The sequence below is a fragment of the Podarcis bocagei genome (genome assembly GCF_964188305.1).
Source record: "Podarcis bocagei genome assembly, chromosome: 13".
NCBI classification, from domain to species: Eukaryota; Metazoa; Chordata; class Lepidosauria; order Squamata; family Lacertidae; genus Podarcis; species Podarcis bocagei.
The window spans coordinates 25,961,382-25,981,961 of record NC_138138.1 but is presented as its reverse complement, the minus strand read 5'-3'; the positions used below and the strand labels follow the sequence as shown (position 1 = coordinate 25,981,961).

The window sequence follows — 20,580 nt, the reverse complement described above, 5'->3', positions numbered from 1 at the left end:
TGAAACGTGCTTTATGAAGGGCAAATAAGGGTGTTTCAGAGGCAATTTTTACCTCAAAATTCATTTCAGTGCAGTTTCCCAGCATACCTACCTGCCTCCTGGTATAGCACACCCTCGGTGCTTGTGGTTGCAAAGACTCAATTCTAGTCCCTATTCACACACCCACTTTGCTTTTTCAAGCACAATCTCGTCAGAGTGATAATTTCATGGCTTGCCAGGGGTCACAAGCCCCTCTCCATTCTGCCTGAGTTAATTAGCGGACCCCATGGCAGAAAGTGGCAAAATCCATCAGGTGACCTTGGCAAACAGAGGCAGTCGAAAGTTAATGTTCCTGGCACTCCCCTGAGAATTTTAATGAAGGTGGCCCCAAGTGGAGAAATGGAGGGGATCCGGTAATAATTGCCTCTGGCCGCATTGGAACAGGCCAATCCAAAGGTGTGAGGCCTTATTGATTACCAGTGGAGGGATTTTCATCTTGGGGTTCAACAGAAAGGACAGCACGTCCAAGAAGGAAACAATTTAGTCCTGTACAGAGCTTTTGCTCCCTCAGTCCGCTTCTGGCCTTGTCTGGAAGTTTCTTAAGCTAGGCCGGCCCTACCATTTGGCGGGTGCTGCAGGTGCAGAGCAGCGACACAGTGTCAGAAAATGGAACTGTCTTTGCTGTTCAGTGTGCCCTGCACCCCCTTAACTTTGACCCTTGCTTCTCATTTCCCTCATACCCACAATGCTTTGCACTTTTTTGGCGTTCTTTGTTTTTATTATAACCAGTCTCTTTAGTAATGTGAGGTGGCCAAGAGGCTCCGGAATTTGGGTTCTCCTTTCTCTCCGCTCAGCGTTTCTTTCCTTTGCCCCGGGACCTGGCATCTCGGCTCTTGCTCCTCTTCCGCCTCCCCCAGGAGCAGGATCTGATGAGGGAGAGAATCTTGCTGGGCCTCCGGCTTGAACCTGCGGAGGAAACAGGAAAAGGAAGTAGACACATGACTCCCTGGAGCACAAGGGCCTGCTCATGGACACAGCATGCAGGCAAACAAGGAAGTGGGAGAGATGGAAAGATCAGGCAGGCAGGGTTAGGAGCCTGAGTTGAAAAAGAGAGACCCATTAACTTAAACTGGGTTAATAGCCATTTCCTCCTCTTAGAGAAATATGGGAATTGTAGTTCTGTGATGGAGAGGAGGGATAGTGTAGGCCTAATCCAGGGATGGGAAGCTTGCAGCCTTCCAGATGATGTTGGTCTCCAGCACCCATCATCTCAAGCCAGCATGGCCTAGTGGGTAGAGAAGTCAGGAGTTGGGGGCCACCAACATCCTCAGCATGTGAGAAGGTCTGAGCTGGTTGCTCACATGGCTTTAACAAGCCATTCTTGTGTTCCTATACCACTTGGCTTCTGTAACTAAGCCAGGCTTTTCTGCCTTTGCAACATTTTCTGAATGCTGTGTGGAAGAGCACATGAATCTGACCTTCAGAGAGTTTGTAAGTAAACCATTTTAATGTGGTCTTTTTCTATGCTGGGGGAAGAGGAGACTATTTTGTAACTCACAAGGGCATATATTAAAGGTTCAACAGTCTATATATCCACGTTTTCCTAGCTGCATATTTTGTGATTTTAAATCTCTGCTGGGGTTCTCCCACCAAATAATAATTGCCCCAAGCCGAGATCTAGGCAGCCATTGAATTCTCCTTTTATACCTATCCCCCCCCCTTGTCACCAACAGGTAGGGCGTAAGGCAGGAGGCCAACAGTAGGGGGAGCTAGAGTCAATGATGGGCAGAGCCAACTAATTCTGGTTTTGCCTCCATCTTCATCCCTGCTGATGTCTATAAGGACAGCACTGAAACTAAGGAGGAGGAAGTGGATAGGAAACTGGTTGTAAGTAAGAAGGCAAACAGTCACTGAAGACAGACTGAACATTTAGCCTAAAGGATCAGCCTTCACTGTGGGGCTTTATAGTGGCCTTTGAAGGGCTGCATGGCCCTGGTCTGGCTTAAAGAAGAAGCCTAAGAACAGAGACTTGATGTTGCCCATCAGCAGTGGACACCTGGGCAGCAGACTGAACCAGGGGCACTGGTCACACTATGGCGGGGTGCATTTCTCTTTAAGCAACCATAATGACAAAACCGTGGCCTGTTTTATCCTCATTTTTGGCGATGCAAGAAGTGGCCATCCTAAAGAGACCAGTTCAGAACCTAAGCAGGGCTGGTTATCAGCTAGAGTAGGAAGGTGATTGATAGGAGCCACCAAAGGGCAGAACTGTCAGAACATTTAGCATCTCTTACTTCTCCGGGGAGACTTCCTTCTGCTACTTCTGCTCTTACTGGATTTCCTGAAACGAGAACAGCCCGTCAAGACCACTCCATCCAATGACATCTCATAATTCCTTATGGCCACCATGGGAAATTTTCCCAGCTTTGGATCCCTGGGAAAATTTAGTTACCTTGCAACCTTATTTTTTAGGATGCAAGCAGGCTTGCCTTCAATACCCGCCCCCTCTGGTCTCCTGGTTTCTTAACCCACTAGATGCACGCCCACAACCAGTAACATATGTATACTGGAGGTGAAACCTACCTAAAGGTTGTCCAGACTTCCTTTCACACCATGTTTCCAGGCACAGATCCAAGCTCTAACGCTCTGTGAGGGAAACGGGTGTTCTTCCGCCCTATCCCTTTCCCCAGGAAAAACCACATTTTACCACTGAGTTGGAGCAAATGGCAATCAGGTTTTCTGCCAGTTGCCATTTGCTCCAATTCAGCATTAAAATGTGGGTTCTCAGGGCCTGGATAGCTCAGTTGGTGAGAGCATGCATGGTGCTGATAACACCAAAGTTGCAGGTTTGGCTCAGCTGCAGATTCCTGTATTGCAGGGGGTTGGACTAGATGATCCTCAGGGTCCCTTCCGACTCTACAATTCTATGATTCCATGAAAGCGCCGTGATAACAACTGCTTGGACAGGGAGCTTTAAAGTGCAGGCCTGGGCCTGGAAAGCATGGCACAAAAAGAAGTCCAGATGAACCCTAAGTCCGAAAATCAGTTTCAACATTTGATGTGTTTCAATTTGGGGTGGTTGCAACTCAGCTTTCAGGGGGCCACAAAACAAACAACCCAACTCTGAAATCTGTTTTCCAAATTGCAGAGCTATAACGCTGTTTGTCAAATCCAATACTGAATAGTAATTCTGTTCTAAAAGTTGCGTTTTAGGTGTTAAGACACCCTGGGATCTGTATGTGGAAGGTTGGGATAAAGAAATAATAATAATGAAAATAAAAATAAGCAATAAGCAATAAAATACAATTCACTGTTTGATTAAATAACCAATAGATACTGGTTTGCTAATCCCCAATCGTAGGGTGGCGCTGTGGGTTAAACCACAGAGCCTAGGACTTGACGATTAGAAGGTTGGCGCTTTGAGGGGTGAGCTCCCATTGCTCAGTCCCAGCTCCTGCCGACCTAGCAGTTCGAAAGCACTTCAAAGTGCAAGTAGATAAATAGGTACCACCCTGGCTGGAAGGTAAATGGCGTTTCCGTGTGCTGCTCTGGTTCGCCAGAAGCGGCATAGTCATGCTGGCCACATGACCCGGAAGCTGTACGCCGGCTCCCTCGGCCAATAAAGCGAGATGAGCGCCGCAACCCCAGAGTCGGCCACGACTGGACCTAATGGTCAGGGGTCCCTTTACCTTTTTAATCCCCAATCATTCCTAGTCCAACAACATCTCAGAGGCTTACAGGTGCCACCCTTCCCCGTTTACAGGCTGAAATGACTTGCATCTTCCAGGTTCCTAAAGGGTTTGGTTGACTACCAAGTGATGGTGGTGGCTCTCTGTGGTATCCCCTGCAATCTTTTCAGCAACTTTATGGCTGCGTACAAACAGCATACATTTAAAGCATGTGGCTTTCCCTCAAAGAACCCTGGGAGCTGTAGTTTGTGAGGGGTGCTGGGAATTGTAGCTCTGTGAGAGGTAAGTTGCCATTCCCAGGGGGTGCGCATGCGTGCCTAGGGAAATGCGCTTTCAATGTCTGCTATGTACGCAGCCTCTGTATGGTGCCTGGCCCCAGGGCACTCAAATCAGCTTCACGGTCGAGTGGGGATTTGAAGCCAGGTCTCCCACTGTCCTGGTCTGTTGCTCTGACCACTACACCCCACTGCCTCCCAGTAGTTGCTTGCTCTCTCCTGCTTTTCAAAACATTGTGTTTGAGCTGGAGTGCTGCAAATTTCAGCTCCCTTAACACTCCTCCCCTCTCCCAAACAAGCCCTAACCCGTACCTGCTCATCCTAGGGCTCCTCTCAGTCCTCTCGGGCTGACTGCCCTGACTCCTGGTGCTGGGCGGGCGCTCCAATGGCTCTGGCACCCCCAGGTCCTCAAACTCAGTTGTCCTTCCTTCGCTTTCAAATGGAGAAGGGCTGGGGGCTCTGGAGCTGGGATGGCTCCCCGTTGAGAAAACCAGGCTGCGCCTGCTCCTGACGTCCTCTTGGGCAGGGCTGCGAACTTCAGCAGGTGAATAGATACTACGGATGCTCACGGTTTCTTCTAGGTTTAAGGATCCCAGGCTCTGGGGCAGAGAGATGGATCAGGACTGTTGAACGCACCACCAAATAATTCTAACCCTTATCTTCACAATAACCCTGCCAGGTAGGTTCAGCTGAGAACCAGTGGCTGGCTCAAGGGAACCCAGCGAGCTTCGTGGCTTTGGGACTGGAACCAGGTCTCCCAGGTGCTAGTCCAACACTCTGACCAGTACACCACACTGCCGGGGTCTGGAGTGGGCTGTAGTCTTGGAAGCAAGGTTCAGATGCAACATTTCTGTGCGCGCAATTGGCACACGAGGGCCCACATACTCCTGTCTCTTCCCTCACCATACCTATGGCTATTCCATCACTTGCCATCTACACCAATGGGTGGAGCAGCACAGAAAATATCCCAGGTGTGTGTGTGTGTGTGTGTGTGTGTGTGTGTGTGTGTGTGCTTTGTGTGTGTGTCCCTTTCCACCAACCATCCCCTCCACCCTCCACCCAGCTTACGGAATCAATCTGCCGTTTGCTCTTTCTTTAAAAAAGCAGAAATGTTCATACAAATCTGATTTAACAGACTCCTGCAAGAGCTGTAAGAGAAGCAACCTGATTTGGGGGCTGCTTCGTGTTCTTCGTGATATGTGAGTGCATGTACCAAGCTGTTTGTAAATTAAAAGATAACTCCTCTCTCTCTCTCTCTCTCTCTCTCTCTCTCTCTCTCTCTCTCTCTCTCTCTCTCTCTCTCTGCCTTCTCTCCAACGGATGTCCAACCAGCTTAAAGCATCCAAGGATCGAATTGTGTTGCTAAGAGGTGGGAGGGGAATCAAATCAGTTCTGAGTGTCTTCTTACTGCTTCTCCCTGTTTTTCCCACCCCAGACCTCTCCCATGAGCTTCCTGCAGCATTGGAGATATTGGTATGGGGCAGCAAGGGGCGCATGAAGAAGGCAGAAGACAGCAAGGGTAAGGTTACCAGATGTCCCCGTTTTCCAGGGACAGTCCCCAGATTTACAAATCAGTCCCCTGGCAAAATTCATCTATTTAGTAGTGTCCCCGGATTCATTGGAAAAAATCTGGTAACCTTAAGCAAGGGGGCATGGAGACATGGGGAAGGGCTGTAGCCGAGTAGCAGAGCATCTGAAGACGGTTCCAGGTTTGATCTGTGGCATCTTCCTGGAGGCCTGGGAGAAACCCCTCTCAGGAATCCTGGATAGCTGCTGCCAGTCAGTGTAGGCAATACTAAGCTAGATAGACCCGTTTCCTGTGCTCTTGTTGCCCTGCAGAGTGTCTTGTATAGCGATTACGCTATATAAACAGAAGGAGTTGCACACCTGTGCCCTATTGGTCATGGCCTCCCCAGACCCCCCAGGGTCTTCACTCTTGCTGTGCAATAGGGGCCCTTGGTCCGAGGGTGGCCGCAGCATGTTGACCACCTTGACCCACAGTTTGAAGACATCCTCTTTTGCGCCAGGCTGGGGGCAGAGCTGCAAGTAGAAGGTGCGGCCGCTCGCCAGCTTGAATCGCAGCTGCTTCTTCTCTGCGTTGTGGAGCGAGATCTTGACAAAATGAAGAGGGATAAGCCTGTAGGCAGTGGAAAGGAAGAATTAGGGGCATGATTCAGTTTGGGCGCTGATTCAGCACGTACAAAAACAGCCCCGATTTGGTCCAAACAGCTTCAGAAAGACATGAAGTTTTTGTGCCTCCCAGTTCACTATTAGTGAGGAAAATGAAGAAATTGTTTTAGCCTCTCTCTTGTTCTCTGTTTGGCAGTACTGGATGAACTTTGCAAGCATAGCCTGGATGGATAAATCCCGCCAAATTCTAGACAAATAGGTCCAGGGTTCTTTATCTATTTTAGAAACCAACAAATATTTCTGCACTGTCAGGCTGCTCTCTGCAATCCCTTTCAAGCAGGTGAGGCTTGTCTAGTAGCCGGTAGCCAGCAACCATCAAGACCACTGAGTAAACACCTAGCAAATGATACAAAACCCTCCAGAAATGGTCACGGTGCACATTCAAAGCAGGTGCTTGTAACAATACAAAATTGCCTCTGTTTTTCCTCCCTTTACCATACAAAACTGACAACACACACACACACACACACACACACACACACGAGAGAGAGAGAGAGAGAGAGAGAGAGAGAGAGAGAGAGAGAGAGAGAGAGAGAGAGGGACAGCTCCACCTGCCACCTTCCATTCCTAGATGACCTTGGTTGCTCATTAATCAGCATTCATTGTTAGTAGCCAGCCCACCAAGAAGGATTGCAAACCCTTCCAGGAAAAGTTGGCCAAGAGGGGTGGGAAACAGAGAACCTCTGCCAATCAGTGTAGACAGTCCTGGGCTAGACGGACTAATGTTCTAACTCAGCATGGCAGTTTGCTGTGGACTTGGGGACTGAGGAATCCAAATAGGACAGGAAGCAGAGCTGAATCGAAGCCACGCTCAGTCACGGAAGCTGTCAGCGGTGCCAAAGCTACTAGTCTCCTACCTGCCAATAGCTGCCTGTCTGCCCACGGTCCTTGCCTGCCTTTGAATCTGAGTATTAAATGGGAACTGTTAAATTAAATCAGTGCTGTTCACCCCACTTCTCCAAGCAGCGAGGATGTTCCAGAGATGCAATGCTTACCTGGGTTCAGTTTCCTTTGGAAGGAGGTCACTTGTTGCATTTTTTATTATTATAAATGTACAGGTTGAGCATAGGTGGAGGAGGAACAGACAGCCAAAACTGTCCTCCAGCAAAGCAGTTAGCACCCCAAAGTGCTCCTAAAGTTTTCAGCTCAATTCTCTTTCCCTCACCCCATTCTGTCTCATTCAAAATTTCGGTCTGTTGCCCAAAATGCTTGTCTTGTTCTCCACTCACACATAGCATACCTGCTACCTTTGACTGGAGGGGGGATGGATAAGGATAACACAACTTCTCCAAGCATCACCTAATCACCTAGGACAAGTTTCCCTGTCCAAAAGATGAGCCTGACAACTTTGCTGCAGTACACAGAATCATAGAATTATAGAGTGGGGCGGGACCACGAGGGGCATCTAGCCCAGGGGCCAGCAAACTTTTTCAGCAGGGGCCAGTCCACTGTCCCTCAGACCTTGTGGGGGGCCGGTCTATATTTTGGGGAAGAAGAAAAAAAAGAACAAATTCCTATGCCCCACAAATAACCCAGAGATGCATTTTAAATAAAAGGACACATTCTACTCATGTAAAAACATGCTGATTCCCGGACCGTCCAGATTTAGAAGGCGATTGGGCTGGATCCGGCCCCTGGGCCTTAGTTTGCCTCCCCATGATCTAGTCCAACCCCCTGCAATGCAACAATCTTTTGCCCAATGTGGGGCTCAAACCCACAAATCTCATTAAGAGATGGCTGAGCCATGAGCCATGATAAAGGACACCACCATCATAATGAGTACTGTACTTTTCCGTGTACAGTGGTACTTCGGGTTAAGAACATAATTCGTTCCGGAGATCCGTTCTTAACCTGAAACTGTTCTTAACCTGAAGCATCACTTTAGCTAATGGGGCCGCCTGCTGCTGCTGTTGCCGCACCACCGGAGCACGATTTCTGTTCTCATCCTGAAGCAAAGTTCTTAACCCGAGGTACTATTTCTGGGTTAGCAGAGTCTGTAACCTGAAGCGTATGTGACCTGAAGTGTATGTAGCCTGAAGTACCACTGTATAGGACTAGGTTTTTTTATTTTAAAATTATGCTGAAAAGTGGGGGTTGCCTTATACATGGATAGTGCATAGGTTCCTTCCACGGCTGTCAGTGGCTATTGGGTGTGTTACTGGTTGCTGCGTCAATAGCTGGTGTTGATTGGCTGACACTGCGGCAATTGGGTGGGCGATTGGCAGCTTCTGCTGGCGAGGGGACAGACGAGAGGCAGATTTTGCAATGCGTGCGGGTGAGTGATTTTTGGCATCCCCCCCCAAAAAAAACAACTCTGTGCCATCTTCCCTCGTTTTCTTAAATTGGAGTCCCCCAAAATACATGGGGGACTCTTATACATGGGGGCGTCTTATACATGGAAAAATACAGGTGGAAAACCCAGCAGGTCCCAGGGCACCTGACAACAATTTAAAGTTCAGGATTAAAAACAGTTAAAACAAAATTCAGAAGTCATAGTGTGGTCATTTGGGTTCTACAACCCTATCCTGTCCACCCCTACCCCAAACTCACCCTTGTAAGATTGCCAACCTTTTAAAAAAAGGATTGTGAGAGTCTTCAGTCCAGGAAAAGCTGTGGCGTAACAGGCAGAAATGAACAGGTGAAGCTTTTTTTTACAGCCTAGAGATACCATGAACACTTCACCTATGAGTTTGCCCTGTTCAAGTTGCAGCATCTCCATCCATTAAAAATGGTGGCCTGTCTTACATTACGAAGCCTTGAAAGGCATTGCAGCATCTGCAGGATTTTCTGTATGGAGCTGGGAGCTGGGCTTACCTGGTGAGCTCTAATCCTAGTGACGAGGAAGACTGGCGGAGCAAGCTTTTAAACTTCTGGGTCGTCTCTTCGGGAGGGCAGGTGGGGCGAGCCAGAAGCAGCACGTTGGGGACCGTCATGCTGGAGGAGGTGCAAGCAACCCCGACAGTCACGGTCTGGACTTGGTTGTGCACGTCAATCACCTCTCCTCGTTTGTTAATCTGCAGAGATCAGGAAAGGGCAGTGGCAGATATACAGGGCCTCATTCAACAGAATGAGCAGGCACTGATGGTGTATCACATCCTAAGTCTTTCATAAGACCATCTCAAGAAGGGCAGTGCCTGAGACCTCACTGTGCCACTCAGAATGCTGTTGGTATCAACAGAGCATAAAAGTAAATTCCTGGAATGTTTTGTTTCCTCAGTTTTCTGACAGGCCAACTCAAACAAACTTTATGAAAGCTGCTCAGCCTAAGCAGCCACACCCCAGTTGTTCTGGGTTCTTCTTGTTTAAATACTGTGTGGAAACCACCATCGATTAACTGAATCTTTGGTGGCCACCAGTGTTTTAAGAAGTCTAGCTTATGGCTGGGATCCAAAGGATTGCTTCAGATATGACCAAAAGACTGGCAATTATGCCCAGTGAAGTTGACCTCTTTTAAGCAAGTTGGTGCTTCTCCCATATTACAAACTTTATGAGGAATGGTTGAGGGAGTTGGGTATGTTTAGCCTGGAAAAGAGGAAAATGAGAGGAGATATGATAGTCATCTTCAAATATCTTAAGGATGGAAGATGGAGCAAGCTTGTTTTCTCCTGCTCTGGAGGGTAGGATTTAAACCAATGAATTCAAGTTACAAAAAAGGAGATTCTGCCTAAACATCAGGAAGAACAGGATTGACAATAAGACTCCCATGAGAGGGGGTGGAGTCACCTTCACTGGAGGTTTTTAAGCAGTGGTCGGATGGCCATCTGTCACAGATGCTTTAGCTGAGATTCCTACATAGGTTCACCATTAGTTTCTGGGGGGTGGAAGATGTCAGATCGATTGTATGTCATTTATGTTTTAAGTAACCTTAGCATTCAGTATGGCAAGTTCCATTAAAAAAGCGATAGAGGAAAGAAAAACAGCTTTGGACACACTGCTTACTATTGGCATTCTTCAGCAGATATTTGCTGAACAAATAAAATCTTACAGATCGGAGACGGATGAAATGAGGAATGAAATTAAGCCAGGCATGAATGAAATGGGAAAGGGGATCAGAAATGATATAGAGGCTCTAGACAACGAAGAACTGGCAGGACTGAGAGATGAAACCATGGCAAAACTAGAAGGAGCAACTGATGAAATGGAAGAACCCACTATACAAGTGTATGGAGAAATGAAGCAACCAAACGATGAAGCTGAGATTTTGGAAAACAAAAATAAAGTTATAAATGGAGAGATGTGGAGTTATCTGGATAATCTGACATCAATGGAATTGAGAGAGAAAGAGTTCTACCTATGACTTGGAGTGATCCCAGGGGATAAAGCAATTTTTCATTTATTTGTTTTTTGGAAAAAGAATGGAAGAAACACAAGTGGAAGAATCAATACTAAATAAGTCTGGAAGAATATAGCAAATGCAACATGAAGTGGAAACTGAAGATACAGAACTGGGTGTGGACCAATGGATAATAAGAAAAGGGTTATGGAATATTATCTCAATATATGATCACAACAGAGAGACTTTTACATGAGCAAATAGGGAAAAGTTTGTCATTAGTTAATAAGGAGGCATGGTTGCTGAAATTGTTGGAGGCAAAGTTGATATGTCTTTCCTACAGAGGAAACCAAAGAGTGCTACATTCTCAAACCTATTTAGGCTTCTCTTGTAGGCAGGTTTTCAATTAAAGTCTCCACCTGCTTAACAACATATGGAGTGGTCTTAATTTGGAAGCTCTCTTTCCACAAGGAGGATCGGGACAAATTTCAGTGAGTCCTGCCTTCAATTTAATTAATTAATTAATTAATTAAATATGCTTGAGAAAGAGAGGGGAGCTTCTGAATGTAACAACAAGCCGAAGCTGATATGCTTAAAAAGAAGAAGAATCAGAATAAGGAAATCTAAGCTGTTTTGCAGAAACATAACACAAATTACTCTTGTCCTGCCTGTCAGGCACTCGCTCTGAAGTCTGAAATTGCTGCATAGGATAATAAGGGCCTATAATGACTGCCAGTTAACTGCTTTCACATCTCCGTAAGAACAGGGAATATAATTTAAGGGATGTGAGTAACGTGCCACCCTACATTTCACAAATGAAAGCAGGGACACACTTGGAGGAGGAGGACGGCTGTCGCTGAGGGGGTAGAGCACCTGCTTGGCATGCAGAAGGTCCCAGGTTCAATCCTTGGCATTTCCACATAGGCCTGGGAAAGGCTCCCTGTCTGATACCTCAGAGAGCTGCTGCTAGTTACTATAAATAATAACTACGCGGATGGACCAGTGGTCCGATTTGGTCTATTATTTGATTGATTGATTACCTGCCCTTCACCCTAAGCTCCCAGGGCAAGTTACGGCATAAAAACACAATATAGAAACAATTCAAAACAACTAGCAACCATAAAAATAAGTTGGGTCTTATTTTGACGCCTCAAGTATCAAAAGCTGAGGTAAAAAGGCACGTCCATAGCTGTATATAATGACGGTGACGCACCTTTCACACACATTTCTCTGATGAAAATAGAGACATCCTATTCCATCATGATAATTTTACTATTTATACCCTGCCCATCTGACTGGGTTGCCCCAGCCATTCTGGGCGACTTCTAACATATATGAAAGCATACTAAAACATTAAGCATCACAAAGATTCCCTATACCCTATGCCTTCAGGTGGCTCGGGGGTCGGGTAACTCCATACCCTCCAACATTTCTCTGATGAAAATAGGAACGTCCCAAGGAAAAGTGGAATATTCTAGGATCAAATCAGAAACCAGGACAGCTTCTGTAAATCCAGGACTGCCCCTGGAAAATAAGGTAAAAGGTATAGGATCACTGGACAGTTAAGTCCAGTCAAAGGCGACTATGGGGTTGCGGCGCTCATCTTGCTTTCAGGTCGAGGGAGCCGGCGTTTATCCACAGACAGCTTTCTGTGTCATGTGACCAGCATGACTAAACCGCTTCTGGTGCAACGGGACACCGTGACAGAAACCAGAGCGCATGGAAACGCCATTTACCTTCCCGCCGCAGCGGTACCTATTTATCTACTTGTAGTGGTGTGCTTTCAAGCTGCTAGGTTTGAAGATTTTTGAACCTATTTCCCCTGGAAAATAAGGATAGTTTGAGGGTCTGACCTCTGTGGGGAGGGAGTTCCACAATTTGGGGCCGCAGAGAATATCTTCTCCCAAGCTGCCACTCTCTCCCCACCCCAAGCAACAGAACTACTAATAGGGCCCCCTCCACCAGTCTCAGCACCCAAGAAGGTCTATAGGGAATGAAGGCCGGAGGCCCCAAAGCAGCTTTGTATCTATAAATTTGCAGCTGCCATATTCCCACACAGAAAGTACCTGAGGTATTGCCACAGCTCTCAACTCTGCATTGGTTTTTCTTTTTCATTTTAAACCCAGCTATATTCAATAACTCTGCAACAGCTGGTTCTACACTAGCTTCTAAAGCAGGGCTTGTTAGTAAACTGATCAAAGCAGTGTCCCTTAAACCAGTGTTTCCCAAACGTTTTTGGGCAACGGCACACCTGTTTATTGAAAAAAAATCTCGCGGCACACCACCATTAAAGCCCCGCCCCGTGACGTCAGCGCGCAGCGTCACGCCGGGAGGATTTCCCCTCCGGTCCCATGCCTTCGTTTGGGGCATCGCTCCGGCTGCTCCCTCTCCCGCCGCGCAGGAGCGATGCCTCTCTCTGGCTCTCCCTCCGCACAGGCTGAGGGAGGGAGGGAGGTGCGCGTGTGACCCGTCTCTGCTGGGAGACCAAACCCAGCGAGGCAGAGTCGCGCGGAGGCGCCCAGGCAGCGCTGCCGGCTGCGAGGAGGAGCGCCAGGCAGCAGCAGGAGGCGCGGCCTCTCCTCGCCGCCGCCGCCCCGCCTCTCGCCGCCCGACTCGCCCGCCTCCCTCCAGGCATCTCGCGGCACACCAGCCGGTGTCTCACGGCACACTCGTGTGCCGCGGAACACCGGTTGGGAAACACTGCCTTAAACAAACAAACAAGAACATTTAATCTCCCGTGGATCTGGCCGTGTTAATTGCAGAAGAAATTACAGTCAAACTCATTCAGCGGCAATCTGACAGGTGGTTTTGTGTGTGGCACCGGGGGCAAGCAGTAGCATTTTGTATCCAGGAAGAACCGACTTTGTCATAGCCTGGATCTAAGTCCTATCGTATGATTTAATATTAAAATCACAAAGATGTTGCACTAAGGGGAAAACATCTCATAATTGCTGTTTGTGATAAATGGCTGTGTTTTGTTGTTCAAAACAGGCATCCTTTTTCCTTTTCTGAGCCACAGTTCAAAATGAATTGCATCAAATGCAAAGTGTGAAGTGGGAGACAGTGCGCTCGATGTTGCCTTGGTGTTTGTGAATGTGCGTCTGCAGGCAAGTGCGATAGGGATATGACTTCTAGAGCTGTGGGGAGGGAGTTTCATAGCTTGGGGGCCACCCCAGAGAATGTCTGGTCCTCTGTATATCACACACACCATCCTTCACATCCTGGTTGTGTTGTTCAGCAGGGATGCTGGCAGCACCAGGAAGCAGGAGGGTGGGATTAGGGGCTGCACTGAGGAAGGATAGTCCAGGGGCAGATGAGGCTGGTCCATTTGGGTATATGGGGCACTGCCCCCCACCAACCTCAGTCTGGCCAGACACCAGCTGTGTATCAGTTTCTTTCTCCTTAGTCTCAGTGCTGCTACTTGTGGAAGGGTGGAAGAGGGGCAAATATATAATTATATAATTAGTTGATACAGCCTCTCATTGGTTCTGGCTCATTAGCGCCACCTGCTGTTGGTCTCCCTGCCTTCCAACCTATTGGTACCAATGGGCATCAGCCATTGCAGGCTGTGGGTTCTCCACCTAAATTCTAGTGGTTTGTCATTCAGGAACAGCAGAAGGTAAAGGCAGGAATAAAAGAGGAACAATGGTTTGCATGGGAAGGATGTCAGACTAGGAACCATCCCTAGGATTTAAGAGTCATTTGAGCATCTGTAGTATCAGCTCCCCTGCTGTAGACCACCCCTTCCGTGAAATATGTATGATGTACTGGGGGGTGGTCTTGGGCTACAGGGTGGCAGTTTCAAAAGCTCGGGTTAAGAACTTAATTCGTTTTGGAGGTCCGTTCTTAACCTGAAACTGTTCTCAACCCGAGGAATCACTTTAGCTAATCGGGCCTCCCGCTGCTGCTGCCATGCCACCACGGCACAATTTCTGTTCTCATCCTGAAGCAAAGTTCTTAACCCGAGGTACTATTTCTGGGTTAGCAGAGTCTGTAACCTGAAGCATCTGTAACCTGAAGTGTCTGTAACCCGAGGTACCACTGTATGGGCTCTTGGGTACCCCATAAGGGAGAAGGAGCAGATTTTGTTTACATCATTGTTAAGACTGCCAACTTTCAAACCTCTTGTAAACTATAAAAAAATTCCTTCCAGTAGCACCTTAAAGACCAACTAACTTAAGTTAGTTTTTGGTATGAGCTTTCGTGTGCATGCACACTTCTTCAGATACGTAAACTATGTTTGTAAACTATGTAAACTATGTAAACTTGTAAACTATGTTTAACAGTCGATTACCCTACAATAGGTAATCATGCTTACCATCTCCAAGTCTTAAAAAGATTCCCTGGCCATTTTCTTAAAGTCACGCCCGTGCTAAAAGCTCAGAAGTTGTCCTAGATGTTTGCTTACTTTTTAAAAACTGGTCATTGGGCAAGCCTATTTATTTTCCTGTCAGTTCTCCGTGCAAAGGCAGAAATTCAACCAGTGAAGCCTGGAGAGGCAACAACGAGAGAGACTTCATCCATTCAGGTTCTGCCTGCCCAGCAGCTATTAAAGACACAGGAGCTGCTGCTGCTGCTGCTTCTGTTGTTTTTAAAGGTGCAGCCTTAGAGGATAAGGAAGGGCTGATAACACTTGCTAAATGATAAATGCCTAATAAAGAACAACCATTTCACGCAGCCTTGAGCCCCAGAATTTCTCCCTTGGAAGACGAGAAGCTGCCTTATAATGAGTCAGACCATTGGTCCGTCTTGGTCAGTATGGTCTACTGTGACTGGCAGAAGCTCTCCAGGGCTAAAGACAAGGGTCTCTCTCAGCCGTCCCTCTCAGGGGCTGAACCTGGCACCTTCTGCATGCCAAGCATGTGCTTCACCACGGAGCTTCATCCCTTCCCCTATTACCTGAGAGATTAAGTCATCAGGAGAGATGGGAAGGGGGGCGGGCCTAGAGTGGCCATCTTCTTCCTCTTCTTTTAACTTGCTCTGTCCCTGTGCTTTTAGGAGCAGCCTGCCAGGAAGGAAATGAAGCAGCTTCGGTTCTTCCTGTCCTTTTTAATCTCAGCGCTCAAGATATGGCTGCATCTGCTACAATTCTGGGCAGAGAAACACCTCACACACTTCCAGGGCAGGCCTGAAGGGCAAAATGGCGCACGCAAGCCCCTTTCCACATACAGAAGCCAAACAGACAAGCAATTTAATACTGAATAATAATAATAATCAGAGCCAGATTAGGACCTTTAGAGCCCTAAGCACTTAAAAGATTTTAGTGCCCCCATATATATCCAACTCAAAGTATAAATAAAATTTAAAAATATTTTTCAAAATGGAAAAAACCCTACAGTAAGATGGAAAATGATTTTTTTTTTAATATGTATGTATACTTCCACTTTATCTATATTTGAATTTTTTCCCTCCTACTTTTTCCTAATTGCAAATTCTTTGATCGGCTCCTCAAAACTAATCTCACATAACTCATCTGCTTCTATACTCAGTAGAGATAAGGCTAGCTGGCCAGCCTTGTCGCATAGTGGTTCTGCTGGGATTTTTTAATAGGCTTCAATTGAGAAAATGAATGCTCAGCTGAGCAATCTGTGACCATTCATGTTAAAAATCCAGCCATGGAAAATCTCTGTGGCAACCCCCTTCCCTTGTTTCCTTAAACTTGTGCTTATTTTGCCAACCCTAATACCGTATTGGCCCTTATATAAGCTGCACCCAAATATAAGCCACACCTTGAAAATTGGAGGGGGGGGGGAGAAGAAAAAAGATAAAACACCCGAAAATAAGCCCCTCCATCCCTCGCTGCTCCTGGCTGCATACTGAGGGGGGGGGGGAGCTGCGCTGTATTGCCGGCAGCCTTTCTCCTTCCTCACTTTCTCCCTTCCTGGTCTTGGGGGAGAGGACAGGGGACTACGCACAGGGTGGGCGCCACTTTGCCACACTGCTGGCGCTGTTTGCCCCATGTTCCTGGCTGCGTACTGTAAGGTCGTGAATATAAGCCGCACTTTAACTTTTCATGGTGGGAATTTGGGGGAAAAGTGAGGCTTATATTCAGGCCAATATGGTAATAATAATAATAATAATAATAATAATAATAATAATAATAATAATAATAAATGCTGGTTGGTTTATTACCTGTCCTTCACCCTCCCTGTGAGGGAGGCTTGCGACAATTTAAAATGCAACTTTAAAAACAGTGTTACCCAGATTACAACCGCAAGTGTAGGGTGGGTCTTAAAACATACATTGCAGGGGTCAGAGGCAAGGGCGGAAGCGAAGACACTTGATTCAGGCAGTGGATCTGAGACTCCCCCCTCCCCTGTCTTTGTACTGCTGCTGTGTTGTGGCCGCAGCCAGCACAGCCACAGGTGTGGTGATGGGGCTGGCAGCAGTGCCGGGGCAGGAACAGGGTGGGGACCTGGATCTGGGGGGTGCGGTGGGTGTTGTGGAGTGGAGATGGCAGCACTGGGGAGGGGGTGGTGTTGGGGCGTTTTGCCTACAGCAGCAAAATGTCTCAGGCCGGCCCTGGTCAAAGGCCGGGATGAAGAGGTGCATCTTCAGAATTTGCCGGAAACTTCTATTGAGAGCCAGCGTGGTGTAGCGGTTAAGAGCAGTAGACTCGTAATCTGGTGAACCAGGTTTGATTCCCTGCTCCTCCACATGCAGCTGCTGGGTGACCTTGGGCTAGTCACACTTCTTTGAAGTCTCTCAGCCCCACTCCCCTCACAGAGTGTTGTGGGGGAGGAAGGGAAAGGAGAATGTTAGCCACTTTGAGACACCTTCAGGTAGTGATAAAGTGGGATATCAAATCCAAACTCTTATTCTCTGCCACCCTCCTATGCCCCACCACTGCTTCTTGTTGCCTTGTATCCTTCAAATGACTCAGGCATCTCACTTGGCAACAGCAGGGCCCGCTTTCTAGGGAAGAGGTGCCCTTGGGGAAAGGGTGACGAGAACAAAATTCACCTGGCAACCAGAAGGGTTATTTGATCTTGCTGCAAGTTACCTGCACAAAGTCACTTTCCAACATGGGAGCAAGCCTGAGTAAGGCGTATTCCCCTTGACTAAGCTGGCTCTGCAATGGTCCCATCTCCCTGTTGAAAAGTCCTTTGCCGTAGTCACCTCCCGCTGAGACGCTGGGCAGCTGGGATCTCAGCGTCTTCCCTCGTCCTGAACCCACAACGGCGTGCAGTTGGGGGAGAAACAGGGAGGAAGAACCTCTGTGAGTTAGACATGCTAGGTAGGCCAATGACCAGCAGGCGAGACAACTGTGAGCCAGTGTGGTGTAGTGGTTAAGGGACTGGAGTGGGGACCTGCGAGACCAGGGTTCAAATCTCCACTCAGCCATGAAGCTCACTGGGTGACCTGGGCCAATCACAGCCTAGCCTACCTCATGGTTTGGGTTGTGAGGATAAAATGGAGAGGGTGAGGAACTTAGATTTCAGTTTCACATGCTTGGCTCAGGGGGAAAAATGGGGTTGGGAGAGTGAGGGAAAGCCATCAGCAATCTTACCCACTATTGAACTCAATCTGGGAGAGTGTTTGGGTACAACTGGACACCATTTTGAATCAAGATGGCAGGCGGAACCTTTCAAAACTGCACTGATTTTCACCACTGATTCCATAAGTGCCCAGATTTCTTTTTTAATTCCTGAGGAACATATGGCACTATAATTCCTGAAGGTCATAAAAAATAACTAAGTTCTATTTCTGCCAGAGAGCCCATCTCCAGCTTTCCCAGAAAGAGCTGGTTGATTTCTGGAATGTACTACTGCAGATGGCGGGGGGGGGGTGCTATCTATGATCCAGCCTGCTAAAAACACCCCCTGCATTCTGTAAATGCAGGTGTAGAGTAACGGCTAAGAGACTGAGCCACCAATAATGAATTTCCCTATTTGATCCCTTCCAATTCTACAATTATATGATTCTATGAACTCACCAGGAGGCCTTAGGAAAGCCATTCTCTCGCTTTGTTTCTTCCAGAGTCCCTTCATCTGCAGTATAGGGAAATAATACTACTTCTTTATCACACAGGGGCGTTATAAGGATTACAATGAGGAAATTCATGTGCTTTGAACAGCACTATACAAATACTAAGTACATGAGGTTGAAGACTCAGTTGTAGTAGCACCCCCCCTCCCTTGTTTATGGAATGCTCCCCCAAGGAGACCTGCCTGGCTCCAACCTTGTGATGGTTTTGCATTTTCATTTTTCTGGGCAGCAATTAATGATTTGGGACTGTTATCATTGTATTTTTCTTTTTTTACTGGCTTATAGCTTGCTTTGGGACTTCTTAAAAAGGTAAAGGGACCCCTGACCATTAGGTCCAGTCGTGGCCAACTCTGGGGTTGTGGCGCTCATCTCGCTTTATTGGCCAAGCTTCCGTACAGCTTCCGGGTCATGTGGCCAGCATGACTAAGCCACTTCTGGCGAACCAGAGCAGTGCACGGAAATGCGTTTACCTCTCCACCGGAGCAGTACCTATTTATCTACTTGCACTTTGACATGCTTTTGAACTGCTAGGTTGGCAGGAGCAGGGACCTAACAACGGGAGCTCACCCCATCGCGGGGATTCAAACCGCTGACCTTCTGATCAGCAAGTCCTAGGCTCTGTGGTTTAACCCACAGCGCCACCCGCATCCCTTGGGACTTCTTAGTGAGAAGCTATATACAAATTTAATAAACCTAAACCTAATAATGAAGGAGATGGGGAGCTTTCAAAAATATGACCTCTTCTCCTGAAGCCCAGAATTCTGACATCTCATTGTGAGCTCAGTCATTCTCACCCAGGCTCAGTTTCCCTTTGATAAAATAGACTGAAATGATGCACACTGCTTTGAGCTTTTTGGGGGAAATGCAGGATACAGGAGTATTGTTTGGGGTCCCCCCCCCCAGTAGGCTCTAGAATTTCTGCTCCACCCCCTTTTAAAAATGTAAAATATACTTTGCTTACAGGGCAGATTTCCCTCTGAAACTTTGCCTAAATTCGCATCTAAACTTATAAAGGAGCATATGCAAATTGCATGCACAAATTTGGCCCATAGGCCTGTGTCTTTATTTGTTTAAGGATCTTGCAATGGTCCTGGCAGGATAAACTACTGTTAGTACTGCTAATTGTATAATTTGCATCGATAATAATGCCATCAGCTTCTCAGTTCTAGGTGTTTTGATCACATGACCAAAAGGGGATCATCCCCTTTCTATGAACAGTACACATACACATGTCTGTCACTCACTGAGTGCAGCATCCGAGTGGCGATGTGAATGATCAAATACTTTTGCCCCACCTCCCATAACTTCAGACACAATGAAGTTTTCAATGGAGTTGGTTTGTGCAGGTTCAGCTCTGCTTCATCAAGGATTGTATAATCAAGTGCACACATCAAGTGCACACATACACACCCATGTGAAGGGCCCCCCGGGAAACTGTAACAAGCAGTGAGTTCTAATATCCTCAACGGCATGCTGGGAAATGCTCTCTGGTAAGAGAACAAATGTTTGTGCTTGGGATGTCTGTTGACTATTTCAGTAGCCTAGCACCTGTTTCCCCCCATCTCCTGCAACTGTGTACACACCATACATTTAAAACATATGAGCCTCCCCCCTAAAAAACAACAACAATAATCATGGGAACTGTAGTTTTCTGGATGTACTATGAAGGGGTAACCTACAGTTCCCATGATTCTTTGAAGAAGTAATGTGCTTTAAATGAGTGGTGTGTATGCAGCCTCAGAGAGAAAGGCCTATCCTTGCCGTTTATTTGTCTCTAGGGAATAGTCACCATTCATAGGACTTTACAGCCTTCCTTATTAGAAGACCATCTCAGGCAACTGCTTGTAGTAGCCTTGGTTATCACCCTCCCTGCCTCTCTCCCAGAATCCCGCCAAAAATCTCTAGGTCTAGGAGTCACTGACCGTCTTTTTGTAGCTTGTAACATAAGGTCTTCAATGTTAACTCCCCACAGCTGCTGCCTCTGTGCTTCCCCCTCCCTTGGCTTGGGGGATGAATGTTGTGATGTCATCATTGCCTCTATGACCTTTTTAGCCCAGGCCTTAATGGGTGGCTGGGGTAAAGAGGAAGGGGTTAGCGGCGAGGAGTCCGTCTCCACTCCCTGGACTGGTAGGTTCAGGATCTGGGCTGGTTCTCTTCATGACACATGGTGCGTATGAACTTAGGA

At 47.3% G+C, this 20,580-nt stretch overlaps 1 protein-coding gene across 1 annotated transcript; it reads right to left on the bottom strand.

The window, feature by feature from the left end:
• Nucleotides 1-735: 735 nt before the first annotated feature.
• LOC308571198 (Golgi-associated RAB2 interactor protein 4-like) lies at nucleotides 736-20,405 on the bottom strand. Its single transcript, XM_081166728.1, has 8 exons — nucleotides 20,318-20,405; nucleotides 18,343-18,397; nucleotides 17,410-17,573; nucleotides 8,948-9,147; nucleotides 5,831-6,080; nucleotides 4,256-4,542; nucleotides 2,274-2,320; nucleotides 736-945 (listed from the first exon to the last, which is right to left on the bottom strand). Exons 2-8 carry the CDS (start codon nucleotides 18,395-18,397, stop codon nucleotides 830-832), a joined length of 1,119 nt encoding a protein of 372 aa, XP_081022854.1. The 5' UTR covers nucleotides 20,318-20,405; the 3' UTR covers nucleotides 736-829.
• Between the last annotated feature and the right edge of the window lie 175 nt (nucleotides 20,406-20,580).

What these genes read in the sequence shown, in the direction of transcription:
- LOC308571198 (XM_081166728.1), bottom strand. Translation starts at nt 18,397, where the DNA reads ATGAAGGGACTCTGGAAGAAACAAAGCGAGAGAATGGCTTTCCTAAGG. An exon ending in CCATGACCAATAGGGCACAG is followed by an intron (nt 4,543 to 5,830) that starts GTGTGCAACTCC and finishes TCTCTGCCCCAG; the next exon opens with AGCCTGGGATCCTTAAACCT. An exon ending in AGGAGCCCTAGGATGAGCAG is followed by an intron (nt 2,321 to 4,255) that starts GTACGGGTTAGG and finishes TTCTCGTTTCAG; the next exon opens with GAAATCCAGTAAGAGCAGAA.